The sequence below is a fragment of the Trachinotus anak genome, unplaced genomic scaffold (genome assembly GCF_046630095.1).
Source record: "Trachinotus anak isolate AG129_WGS33_773 ecotype Australia unplaced genomic scaffold, CSIRO_AGI_Tana_v1 ptg000028l, whole genome shotgun sequence".
NCBI classification, from domain to species: Eukaryota; Metazoa; Chordata; class Actinopteri; order Carangiformes; family Carangidae; genus Trachinotus; species Trachinotus anak.
In genome coordinates this window covers 13,149,718-13,162,949 of record NW_027273879.1, presented here as the reverse complement: position 1 = coordinate 13,162,949, position 13,232 = coordinate 13,149,718, and the positions used below count along the sequence as shown (strand labels likewise).

The 13,232-nt window shown below is 40.7% G+C and overlaps 1 protein-coding gene across 1 annotated transcript in view; it reads right to left on the bottom strand.

Moving 5' to 3' along the window:
• Positions 1-1,318: 1,318 nt before the first annotated feature.
• trabd2a (TraB domain containing 2A) overlaps positions 1,319-13,232 on the bottom strand; it is a 58,008-nt gene continuing 46,094 nt past the window's right edge. Inside the window, exons 5-7 of the mRNA XM_071466610.1 lie at positions 10,684-10,774; positions 7,298-7,561; positions 1,319-3,375 (exon numbers count right to left, since the gene is read on the bottom strand). Coding sequence (XP_071322711.1) covers positions 3,171-3,375; positions 7,298-7,561; positions 10,684-10,774 — 560 coding nt within the window. The 3' untranslated portion in view covers positions 1,319-3,170. The remainder of the gene's footprint in view (positions 3,376-7,297; positions 7,562-10,683; positions 10,775-13,232) is intronic.

The following is a 13,232-nucleotide window of genomic DNA, read 5'->3' as shown; positions in this document are numbered from 1 at the left end:
AAACGTTTGCAGAATAATCTACATCTTTTAATATTTTAAATGTTTAAGTGTAATTGTCATCGGCGTGCATGATGGCCGTGTTCAGCTAACAGTTTAAAGCCTCTTTTTATATGTTTTCAATGTCTGACTTTGGTGACTCCTGGTGGTAGTATCAAACATCATGCTGAAGTAAAACAAACAACGCACAGCAATATACACTTTTCTACAAACAAAAAGAAAACATTACTGTAAGCTAGCTTCACTAGTCTTACCAATAGTTACTAATTATCTTTTTACTATTACTATCATCTTTCATAAACTGCAGCAGAAAACGTGGTTAAAATGCTGAAATGTCGTTGTGGTTTTGTGTATGTTGGACAAAGGAAAAGGCGAATGACAATCTGCATATCTAAACACAGAACTGCTACAGGGACTCATAATATGGGCTATGTGATGGTACGACATTATGCACAGGCTAACCACAGCTCTGCAGCCACATTAAAGTTCTGGGGAATAGAAATAATGTCAGCCGATGCTAGAGGTGGTGATATAATGAACTCACTGCTTTGCATAGAGTCGTATTAGATTTATACTCTAAGCTGAAGAGCTGATGTAACTCACGCTATGCGAGTCAGAGGAACATGAAGGTGTACGTTTTCTACATGATGTAACTCAAAGATATACGTGTATTCTTGTTTTTCTGTCTTATATGTTCTGGCACCTTGACATCGACTCTGGCAAACCTCACCCTTGTATCTATTATCCAATAAGTCTGAATTCCTCTTCCACCCTCTACCCAATAATAATTGTACACCTATCCCAGGCTGATTGTATAGTATGTGTTTGCCTGATGCCTTTGTCCTCTTTGACTCTAATAAAGACACAATGGTGTCAAAACTTGTGTTTGTTTGTACAATTTAAGACCACAAATCACTCAGTGTGATCCTGTCTTTGCTTTTCCTGAAGTTTGCTGTCCCTGGACTGAGAGGCACCTGATTCAGCTGCATAATGATGGAGGACATGCAGAGAACATCTTCCTACTTTGTTTCTAATCATATCAAACCCTGTCTCCCTCTAAACTGTAACTGTAATTATGTTTCATAGGAAATGATTACATTTTCTATTAAGGTCAAGAGGATATGTTGCTAATTTACATATTTGGTCACAAAAAGTTGGATACAGTGTACGTTAACGCTGAACATATTAGTAAAATATTCACAGACAAACTGTTTGTTCTCCACAGAAATATCAGTTAACGACTATGTTTAGGCACTCGCAGCACTTGTTAAGGTTAGTGAAAAGATCTTGGTCCGGTTTAATAGAGAGAAAGTCCACAGACTCAACGTTTATTAACATTTAATCAAAACCATGATAGTACTTTTGTTGCCTAAACCTCATTCGCAAAAAAAAAAAAAAAATTTTAATCCAGCCAGTGAGTTAATTTACCTCCAGGATGTAGATGTATAGAAATGTAATTTGATGTAATGCTCCTTTAAAGTGTCCTTGAATCCTGTCCTCACCTAAGCAAAGAGCAGATACTCCGCAGCGTAGCCTTTATCTACATTGTATCTGCTGAGGCTAATGAATAATACATTTATGAATATGAAAAATACAAGCACAAAACCCCAAACCCACCTGAAGGCCCATCTCGAGTCAGTCGTCCTTAAGCAGTGCATTCCCCCGAAACACTTTCTCAATTAAATTAGCATAAACCAGTTTATGCTAATGCAGGTCTCTCTGATTTACTTCACAGCCAAGCATGAGAGCTAAAATCAGATTTTAAACTAGATAAATATTTTATTGTTGGTAATACTATTACAGTTATCTCATGCCATACGTGAAATGTGAAAGGCACTAAGCACTATGCTGCATGTGGTCTATCTGTGTAGACAGCAAGTATTATTACCTTCATATGGATTTGAAATTGTACTTGAAAACATCTGAAACAACACATTTGGAATCATGGTGACAAAAAACATTAAAAAAAAACAGGCAATATTTTATATGGTCTACAGCGAATCTATAGTAGTTAAATAAATTAATCAAATGGTCTCTATGTAAAATAACACACACACATTAACATGAATCCTTTCAGCAGACGCATACAGCAAAGCGAGTGATAACACTGATACATACAGTATACAACAATGCGATCATGTGTCCCTTCCAAAAAAGTTCATTTCAGAGAGACACATGACGCGGGCTATGGTGGTTAGTTCCTGATTTCTTTTCAAAAATATACTGCATATCTATTTATATATTTATATAATCAACAACAAAACTTTTGATAATTTTCATTTTTATAATTCTAAAATACATCTATAATATTTAGAAACAATATGTACAATTTTTTTTCCCCTTTTATGCAACATTCTTCTAAAATGGAAGAATATATTAAGTTCTGAAGAGGAACAACCTGTTTGTAAGGCCAGGGGGTTTAAGAGCTCGCTCTCTCTCTCTCTCTCTCTCTCTCTCTCTCTCTCTTTCTCACTCACACACACACTCACACTCACACTCACACTCACACTCACACTCACATTCGCACACATACACATACACATACACAAAGGACATATGGTTCCAGTTCTACTTATTGAAGGTAACTGATATTCAGCAATGCTTTTAATGATGTCCTCCTGTCCATTCACAGTCACTTGAGTGAGATCTCATTCTCTCAGAGGGCCCTGAATGTTGAATGATGAGTGTCCACTGTAACGCTGTAATCCATAAGGGAGCTGACATGCTGTATAATGTCTGTTAGATGTCCGCTAATGCTTCCTGTTTGGGAGCTTTCACTTTTCTTCCATGCTGCGTTCCGCGGACTCGCTCCTGCCGCGTATGCAAAATAACCGAAACCTTATGAAACCTTTATGTTCCAAGAAACCTCGCAGTATATGAACTTACATGCTCATCAAGGCCTCAATTTGTAAGAGACATGCTCTATTGACATGATTTACCATTCAGACTTTATCTAACCTAACATCCATGGAGAGTACTGTTACCTGACAGCTAGAGTAGATTTCACATCCTTTCTCCATGCTCCTTTTGCGAACACTCTCTGAGAGTCACCGCACTCTTTGCTGCCTCCTCTAGGTCTCATGAGCTGATGCATGAAACCCAGTAAGTGAGAGTTTATACTCAAGAAGGCTGACTGTTTTCATAGAGTCCAAATAAAAAAAAAAAAAACTCTACTAAAGGAACACACTCCACATCTGTGAGATCACTGTGAGAAATGTGCAGAGGAAGACAAGTAAAGATGATGACGGCGAGGAGGCGGGTGATGCTGAAGGTGTGTGGTGGTGGTTGTAGTGGCTGTGGACTCTGTCAGGTGGCTGCACTGTGATGTAACCATTGATGATGCGAACCAGTGGGGGAGGCGGGGACTGGACCATAGTGCTGTGGAGAGAGGACAAGAGAGTGAAGAAGAAAAATTAGATTAAAATGTGTCTTTATTCACATTTATCTTTTGAAGACCCCAACAGACCTGTTTCTACAACAACTTCTTACTGTAAATAATGAACGCACAATTCTCTGCCAAAATACTTTTGAACAAAGTTTCCAGAGGCTTTAAGCTATCAGGAGCCACTTATAATTTTGAGCATTACAGTACATTGACTGTAATTTCATTGCAAACACTATTGCCAAGTTCGTAATTTAACGTTTCAAAAATGGGTGGAGACAGTCCAAGCAGGCTCTGTGTAATATTTCAAACACCTCCCCATATTCGGGAGTTACAGCAGTCTGGGAAATAGCTTCTTTTTTCCAAACTAACTCCCTTAACTTTTTTAAATTATGCAGCCCTATCTCTGCACTGCCGATCCACGGTGCTGCTCTTTAGGACTGCAGGGAAAATCCTGTTCTAGTAGCTGCGGAGGAACAGGCCTCTCTACGTTCCTATACTGTCCACAACTGCCTGAGAAAATATGCAGACTGCACAAAGTAAACAATGGAAATATTAATGACGATGAAAGCTATAAAGGAAAATTTCTAGACAGAAGAATCCACTGCAGCAGCACCGACCAATCAGTGGAGACTTTAAACCCTGGAGCGTGCAACTCATTGATCAGCTCATGGCTATGAACCAGCTGCCTGCCTGTTTTCGCTTTCCTTATTTTTCTTCTTCTCTTCATATTACATTTTCTGTCTGCCCATGTTTGGCTGTCTCTATTTCTCTCTTTATCTGTCTTTTTCAAGTCTGGCAATTAAATCATTTCTGTTCTCCTGTTTGATGCTGAGCCTGCGGTGCTGGTGTGGTTTTGACTGGGACGAGGCCAGGCAAAACAAACACACAAGTCCCTTCAGTCAGGATCTCCAGATACCAGTGGGCTGCAACAGCAATTTGACACAGCGTTACAACACACAATATTAAAGCAAAGCATTTTACTGGGTTATGTTTTATTGGAAAAGATATTTTGACAAGCATTGTTAAGAAAAATGAAAACAAGTCTTTCATAATTTCGGAACAGGAAAGGCCCTAAATTTCCGTCATTATTCCTCATCCTGACTATGTCTGTCTGCAGACAATTGAGAGTATGCTTTGGGGGATCATTGTGGACAAATGATCTTGAGCTTGCATGGCCCACTGCAATCTCTTAAGCTGAAGAAGTTGGAAAAGCTTGGAGAGTTCGGTGCCAGTCAAAACACGATTGCTAAAATACCGAGAGTCAGTGACCAATGAGAGAACCAGCGCATAACACAGAGATACCAGTGACAAGCTCTAAGGTTTCAGAGAAAGCCTGAGGTTAATTTTTAGGTTATGGAGCAAGTTTATTTAGGTTTGAGGGCCTGGAGAGGCGTAAGGAAACCGAGTGTGACACATCACTCTTAGGCCATGCATCGAACACAACAGAGAACTGTGGCGCTGTAGTTGCTTCTGTTTCTTGGACCCTCTCTCCCTTTCTCACTCAACCACCTTTTCAGACATTAAAATATACAAAGACGTGCACCGTGTACACTTTGCAACATGTGTACACAAACAGTCTGTTTCCTCTGCGCTGGAAAATACAGGCTCTCTCAGAAAGAGAGAAAACATTTCTGCAGACATAATGTACACAAACGCTCACAAACGTCCTCTGTTCCCATGAAGAACAGACGCTACATGGTTGGATTTTTTTTTTCGTCACTAATTTGGAGTAGTCCATACTGTACATACAAAAATACATGTTCATACAGGGGTAATAATCACTGCATGCTTAAGGGCAGAGTCCTGCACTGGTCCAATTTTTCACACCTGTACCTGCTGCTTAGCTGCAGTTATTTCTGATGATTTCCAAACCCAGTCTGGAAGTGTGAGACTGGAACCATTTATTATCACAATTTAGAAATCACTGGTATAATTTTAGACTAAACAAAAATAAAAAGTGTGCAACACCAGACTTTATTTTCATTTCTTTTTCATTTTTATCCTACTTGCTCCTGTTCTTTTCTGTCCTGATCTTATGAGTTGCCAACAACTCATCAGATGCTGGAGAGGGTTGGGCTCAGACACTGCACTTATGCACTTCATAGGATACATAGGTGTAAGTCTCCTGGACAGACTCTACCAAATGGCCAGTCTACCAGGCTTAGGATCACCTGACCTGCATGTCTTTGGACGGTGGGAGGAAACCGTCGGACCCCAAGGAAACCTCTGCAAACATGAAATCTCCTCCCAGAATGAAGTAGTGTTGAGTGTCAAACCCTGGAGCTTGTTATTATGAGATGACAGTGCTAACCGCTGAGCTTTCATGCTGACAAATGGAATCTAGTATAAAGAGAATCTAAAGCTTTATGTGTAAAGAAGGAAAGATAAGCGAAAGAGCAGCAGGAAATAAAACCAAGCCAGATGGGAGGCGTGATGAATTTCAGGCCATGTAGGAATGACAACCTCCGATTTCAAATATTGCACTGCAATTAAATGTCTAACAGTAGCTGTAGCTTTGAAATAGCCAGAGTTTATGTTCTTGTGTCAACAGTTCAAATCTCCATCTGGAAAATGTTAATACAAGCCATAGTAAACAAACTCAAAAAATAAACCGCAAAAATAAATTAAATGCAAGGAGTCTGGGAGGTTTGACATGCAGGCACACGCTCCTTCACAGACAGACAAAAGGAAAGGAAAGGAGAACTCACACAGATTTCATTTTATTCATCCCTAACTTAAAAACAAAAATCCTTTTTTCATGTAGCCATTATTTAGCAGCTTTGGGGACATACAGCTAAAGAACACATGTTAACATTTTCAAATTGCATGCTTGAAGTTCAACCTCATTAATAATAATATTCTGCCCAGATATTATTTATTTAATTTAATTATTTAAAGTTAAGATAGTCACCATTACTTTCATTGCTGATGAATGTGCCCTTAATTCAATGTCCCTTAAGAGGTGTGATGCTAACTGAGCTGAGGTTGTTTTAGCTGTAAAATATAGATCTACAGTTATCAGTAGGAGAGAGGGCTGGCCTGATGGCTCAGTGGTTTGCTCTGTCTCCTCCTTGGGGCTTTTTTGTGTGACGTTTGCATGTTCTCCTTCTGTCTGCGTGGGTTTTCCTCACGTGCTCTGGTTTCCTCCCATAAGCGAAAGATGTGTAAGCTGGGTGAACTGGAAACTCTAAATTGCCCCTAGGTGAGAATGAACGTGGCTGTCTGTCCTCTGTCCTCTCACCAATGCATGCTGAGATAGAGGATGGATGGATGGATGGATGGATGGATGGATGGAGGGTCAAATGAAGGTTTTTTGCTTCAAACTCATATCCATGAAAACGCAGCATTTTGAAAAAAATTACAACAAGGCGGGAGAAGTTTCAACACGATAGACCACACCTTGTGTGGGTCTTCTTTTTGTCTGAAAGGTGAGCTTGTTTTGTTGTCCGGTTAGTCCCTGCCTGGAGCTACTGTGAGACCAAAACCGGATACTCAGTAGGAATTCCCAGGCTGCTATTTTCACCTCCCAGACACTTATACCAGCCAGAAACTAGTTTGGACTTATACCATCCTGCAGGGTGTGTGTGCACTGAAGTGTGCGCAGAATGCATGAAGGGTATGGTGATGTGATATGGTGGCTGTTTGAGCCTGCGGCATCACACCAGTTTTATTCTAAAGACAAGTCTGCATCAAACGTTCCAATTTCCTCTCTCTGCTCTCACATCCTCTCGTCTCTCTTCTTTTCAACTGTTACACTCTCTTCTGTCTTTTTGGCTTCACCTCTGGCCTTTGATCTCACCTTTTCTACATTTTTCCTCATCCCTTTATCACAACAAAAGAAACAAACAAGTCATTGGTGACAAATACACAGAGAAATATGACCCTCATCTATCGTCTTGCTTCCTGTCCTCTTACCTCTCCTCGATGCGAACCCAGAGGTCGTTAAAATGCCGGTGCCGCTGCTTCTTCTGCTTGTTCCTCCTCTTTTTCTTCAGCATTTTCCTCTCAGCTTTTTCCAGCAGCTCCAGGCTATCCGGAGGCAGGAGCATGTGGGGTAACAGATCCTCCTCCAGGGGACGCCCCTGATCCTCCTCTTTGTGGAGGAGCTCATGGAGGAAAGGCTCCAGGAGTGGGGACTCATCGTAGTGCTCCTCTGACTCTGGTCTGGATGATGATCTCCTGGGTAACACACATCACAGGAACATGAGATACTTTCGAAACAAAGAAGGAGGAGAAGCTCTTTGTCACAGTATATGCTGTTTAAACATTAATATTATCCTTAATATCAGCATATCTGCAATCAGACCTCTCTTTCTGACAGTGTTATCTGTAATCCTGGGGTAAAAATGACACTAAGGACTAAGGAGATTCCTGAAAATGAGTTATCTAGAACCTATAGAAATAAGGTTTGCTGCAGACCTGCGATATCAGTGGGACTGTGGAGTTAAGATTTCTCTTGTTTGCATGGAAAAATGATAATTTCTTGTTTGTTTCTTCCTATAGTGTATCATTCTTGCCATGAGCTACTTCTATAAGAGCAAATAGAAACGTCACATTTTCTGTGAACTAACTGAAGCACAACAGTGTTTTATCTTAATGTCTACAGAGACGTTATAGCAAACAAATCTGAGACAGTCTGAACCAAAAGATCTGACTGCTAAATGAATCCTCATCCAAAAATGCATCTTTAGATATCGGCTACCTGTGAATATTAGATCCTGAACACATGGATTAATGGAAGAGAAATGCATTATGCTACAGGAGTGGCTTCTATGGATGTTCTGCTGTGTTTCGGCATGTTGTTATGACTCTTGCCTTTAGACAATTCGTATTGGATCGGATTGGATCAGGAGAGGAGAGGAGAGGAGAGGAGAGGAGAGGAGGAATCCCTGCTATGATCAGGATGCTGTGGATGTTCCAAGAACCAAAACACAATCTAATAGGGAACATATCCGAGATTTTCTGGAAAAACAAATTAAAGGTCCAGAATGGGAAGTATGAGAGAAAAACCAAAACTGATCTGTTTGATTAAGAACACTCGTGCTTCTGGTGAGCTGCTGGCCATCTCTAATGAGGTCAGTGACTATCTTACTGTCTATCTGACTCAGTAACAATCACCACACATGAGGACACACACACATACATGCACAAACTCACATACCCTTTCAGACCAACACACTGACCTGGGATAAACCTATACTGATCCTAAATACATCTACACCTCCACAGAGTATGTTTAATTCAGATATATTAATACAAGGTTTGGTATAATAAATTTACAGTTGCAGACCCAGGTCTTGTGTGAATGTTGAATTCCTTGCAGCAGCAGGGTATGAATGGGTCAAATCCATGTTCATCTCAGGCTCATAATCCCGCATCAAACGCCGGGTTTGTGTGTGAAAGTAGATTCACTCATTCATTCATCCCCTCACACACAGAACAAGAACACTGATCTGCACTGAGATAGCCACCCGCACAGTGCGCCATGGTAGACTGCACTACATGCTTCACAGCAGGAGGTATGAGTCCTGCATGGGTCGGCCTTTTCAACAAGTCTTCATTGGTGGCCAGTGGGGATTTTGTCAGATTTATCTGCAGTACAATCTATTTAGTTTAGTTTTTTGTTCAGCAGGAGACGTGAAAATGCCAAAGAATGAGAGACATCAATGATATTTATATATATATTGAGGGTGTTAGCTGAAAAACATCAGCAGCTTTGATCTTTGATCTTTTGGATGGAGCTGATTTTAAAATGTGATATCACCCGGTCACAGTGCACGTCTTTCACAAAATAAGGCTGTACACATGTTTTGAAGCCTCTGTATCTCTATCTAGATCTTTAACTGCCCTGAATAAAGCGATTAAGCAAAAATATGCAGTGTCACTCAATTATTATCAGCATTAGGCTAATGGAGAGTCAGTAGAAGAGTTGAAAGCTGAAAACTAATGGAGGTTTTTATACCTGTAACGCAGTGTGTGGGCAGTATGCTAGCAGAGCAGCTCCATCTGTGTCTATGCAGGAGGTGTTCAGGCAGGGCACTGAGTGTAGGTCACCTGCGTTTTGGGCATGCTCAGAGCCCGACACACGATCAATGTGGTAAAACGCAGGAAAATAGACTTGAAGCATAAAAAATATACCCTGGGTCACATTTATGGGCGTGCAGCATGAGTAAAAGTCAAGCTGTTACGCAGCCTGTGTCGACAGTTGGACTGATTCAAATGGAAGTGTCTGACTGAAAAACACGGCTGAGACACTTTCTGTGTAGACAGAAATAACAATAGTGGCCTGGTCCTGGCTATTTATTGACTTCTCTTCTCTCTGATCACCAGCTTCCACACTAAAATGAGCCTCTTGTGTGATTAGCAGATTAGTGTTTCATTGTCAGTAAAGAAACAAAATAATTAACTCCCCAGTGTCAATGGAGCAGCTCAATTCATAAAACTATGACCAACCTCAAAATGAGATGATGAGACAAATACTCCTCTTTAGGGGACATTTATGGAGAGTGAGTTATTATTTGCAGACAACACATTTCTCACAAGGGCTGAGGCAGAACTTAAACATCTGTTTTGGGTCTGCAAATGAACACAGACCAACTAAGGAGTTGTGCTTACTTGGCAAATGATTTCCCATTTGAAATCCAGTCAGTGAAGAAGTTGAGAGAAATATATACTCCTGTCAGGGCCGTGAGGCAGCAGTTGCACTGTAAAATGTGGCCAGGACATGAAACCTTACACCCATTTAAGTGATAAAATATGGGCTTTTGAGTTTTACAGACTCATGTTTTCAGAAGAAACCGTAATGTGCAACAACTATGGAGAAACATAAGCTTTTCTGCCTTGTCCTTCATCTGTCATCTCTGTATTTCTAAGCTTCTCTGCTCCTTTCTTTCTCAGTCTCCTCCGTCGTCTCATGTCTCTAACATTCCTTCTGCTTTTTATGGAGAGTTATGATCTAAAAATTGAATAATCCCAAACCAGTTCATAAAACTCTCTGAAACAGCGTCAAGTCCTGAACAAAATGACTCCGTTATCTTCATCTCTTTATCTAACTCAGTATGTTTTGGCAGTTGAAGAGGGAAAAATTCGTTGGGATTTCTGTAGATCTGGAGGAAACTATTGGAATTTTTTTTTATTTTATGATCAGAAGAAAAATAGTTCAGTGCTAATATAATATTATATAATGTATAATATTAAGGGATTATTTATATTTGCTCTATTTCTCACAAAATCCACTGTTTCAAATGTGTGTGTGTGTGTGTGTGTGTGTGTGTGTGTGTGTGTTTTAGCAATAAATTTACCTGTTTATGGGCTCCCCAGCAGGGGTGTGCTCCACCTCGTATCCCTGGCGACGAAGCACATCAATGACTGTATTGTTGCCGAGAAAGTGACCTGCAACCAAAAACAAAAAGAGAAGTGATGACCTCCACTTTTGAATGCTAATGATGAGTTTTATTGCGAGCAGATGGACACAGGACATTTACCATGACTCTAACTGCGCTTTGTCATAAGAAAAGAATAACCAAGTTCTGTATGTTTGATTTTAAAAGCGATGGTAATGGAACAGCTGTAAAACTAGCTCACAATGACACGCACACACACAGAACTAAGGCAGGGGGAAGAATTTCATACTGTTCATACTGTTTTCATGTTATGTTTGAAATGCTGCTTTGCAGGTTGTTACTGGTTAGCCTAGTTTAGCATGATCCAGGCTAACTGTCCAGAAGTAGGCGAGTTACAGCATGTCACTCTCTGTGAAGCCATGCAAGGTTTCTTTTCCATTTTTCCATAAACAAACAAGATACAACATGATGTTAATTGAGAGATTTAGAGCTGTTTGTGGGTGCCATTTTGGTCAGAGCCAGGTCAGCTGTTTTTATGCTAAAAGCTAAGCTAATCAGCGTCTGGCTTTAGCTCTATATTTAACATGACATGAGAGCTGTTTCAGTCATCTCGTGTATGTCTTGGCAAGAAAACAAATAAGGTTATTTCCCAAAATGTGTAACTGTTTCTGTAAGTTGAAAGGACAACCTCAACACATCTACATCATCATTTCTGACGTCTTTTCTAAGAGCCTCTCCTCACTCCTTTCCTCTTCTCCTCTCTTTGTATGGATCAGTCTTCATTAATTCCTCCCCCTCTCATATCGTACGTCCTTTCCTCCCCTTCCATTTTCATCCCTCCATTCTCCCTCACCCTTATCTCTAGCTTCCCCTCTTCTCTCTCTTCCTCTCCCGCTCGCTCTGACCCTCTCAGCTAGGTGAAGTGGGGGCATTGAGGCTTCAGGTTGCCATGTCAAGAGGTCTCCATTCTTCCCCTCACTCCGACAAAGGGGAGCAGGGGCCCATTGTTTGGGCCTGCTCAGCCGTGGCACCACGGAGCTATGTAAACAATGAGCCCCGGCACTTTAATCTGGCCCAGAGCCATCGATAGAGAGAGGTTGGCCTAGATGCCACTATGAGTGCCGTGATGCTACCCCGTCTCTAGAACTAATAAGTGATGGCAAAAATGATGTTGTTGTATGTACCTGCCGTGGAAAAGTACTGAGGGGGTGCTACTGCAAAGTGCAATGTCAGCACTGATTAACCGTTTCTAAAGTTAATATTCTTAAATAAATTTGAGTGAATTTCATCTGCTTAGCCACTCTGAGAGGAACAATGTCCCACAAATATCAACTTGATGGATCTTTTGCCTTGTATTGTGTTAAAATAAAAAAAATACTGCGTTATAAAATATGCCTCTTTTTTTTTTAGTTTGGGTGTGTTTAATTTAGGTAATGGCTGACAGCAACTGTGCCAAAGAGACTTTGGCCTTTATTTTTATTTTAAGCAGTAATCATTATCAATACAGGCGGTCAGCTAAACGAATAGCCAGTAGTCCCTAAACTCTCCATGGGGGTTGGAAATGAGAGTGAGGCAGAGAGACAGAGACAGAGTTTTCCAGCCTGCTCACGTTTAGAAACAACTCAGCATGATTTATGTGAGTTTACGTCAGGGGATTAAGGTGGGACAAATGGAGCTGTTCAGCACAATGCAGGGCCACAGAAGGGTGGGTGGACTTCGAAACTTCAAAGGGACACACATGACATGCACACACACACACACACACACACACACACACCCACACACACACACACACCAAATACAAATATATGCGCTAATTCCAATAGGAGGTAAACCATCAATTCTGTCATGTCCCCAAAGGCTTCAATGTGTTTTTGGGGGGCTGGGTGTGTGTTTGAAGAGTTGAATAAAAGTAGTGCTAATATTCTTGTGACTGATACAGATATTTAAATCCTGTGGCACAGCACAAAAACCTTTGAAAAGGTCAGATTTCTTTGATCGTTTTTTCATTGAAATTTTATGCTTAAATAAGAAGGCAAATAAAACGTTGCAAGCATTTCAATGAGAAAAAAAGCTCCAAAGTTTCCCTAAACAAAAACTAAATTCAGACATCTTTCATTCAAAATGATTGATGGCCTGCAAAGAGTCAGAAAGTAAAGGAGCAGAAAGGGATGTTTTAGAAGGTCTGCGTGTCCCTGAAACTGGGCCTCATGTATGATGTAGTCTTTTGGCAACTGACGTAAAAGTGAGGCTTAAATGCTGTACGCCAGGTGATTTGTGACAACTGCCTCTCTCTCTGCTAAAAACTGGTACCACATTATTATTGGTTTGTGTCAACAAAGTGCATGTGCAGCTACAGAAAAGAAGAAAAAATGTGTTTCTATCAGTAGTAAAATTAGAAGTAGAGTTTGTTCATTTCAAATGATTTGCACACTGTGTATCCCAATGCCCCTCACACCCCCGCCCCCGCTTGTGGCATTAATGTATACTCTGGGGTAAAAGAGGGC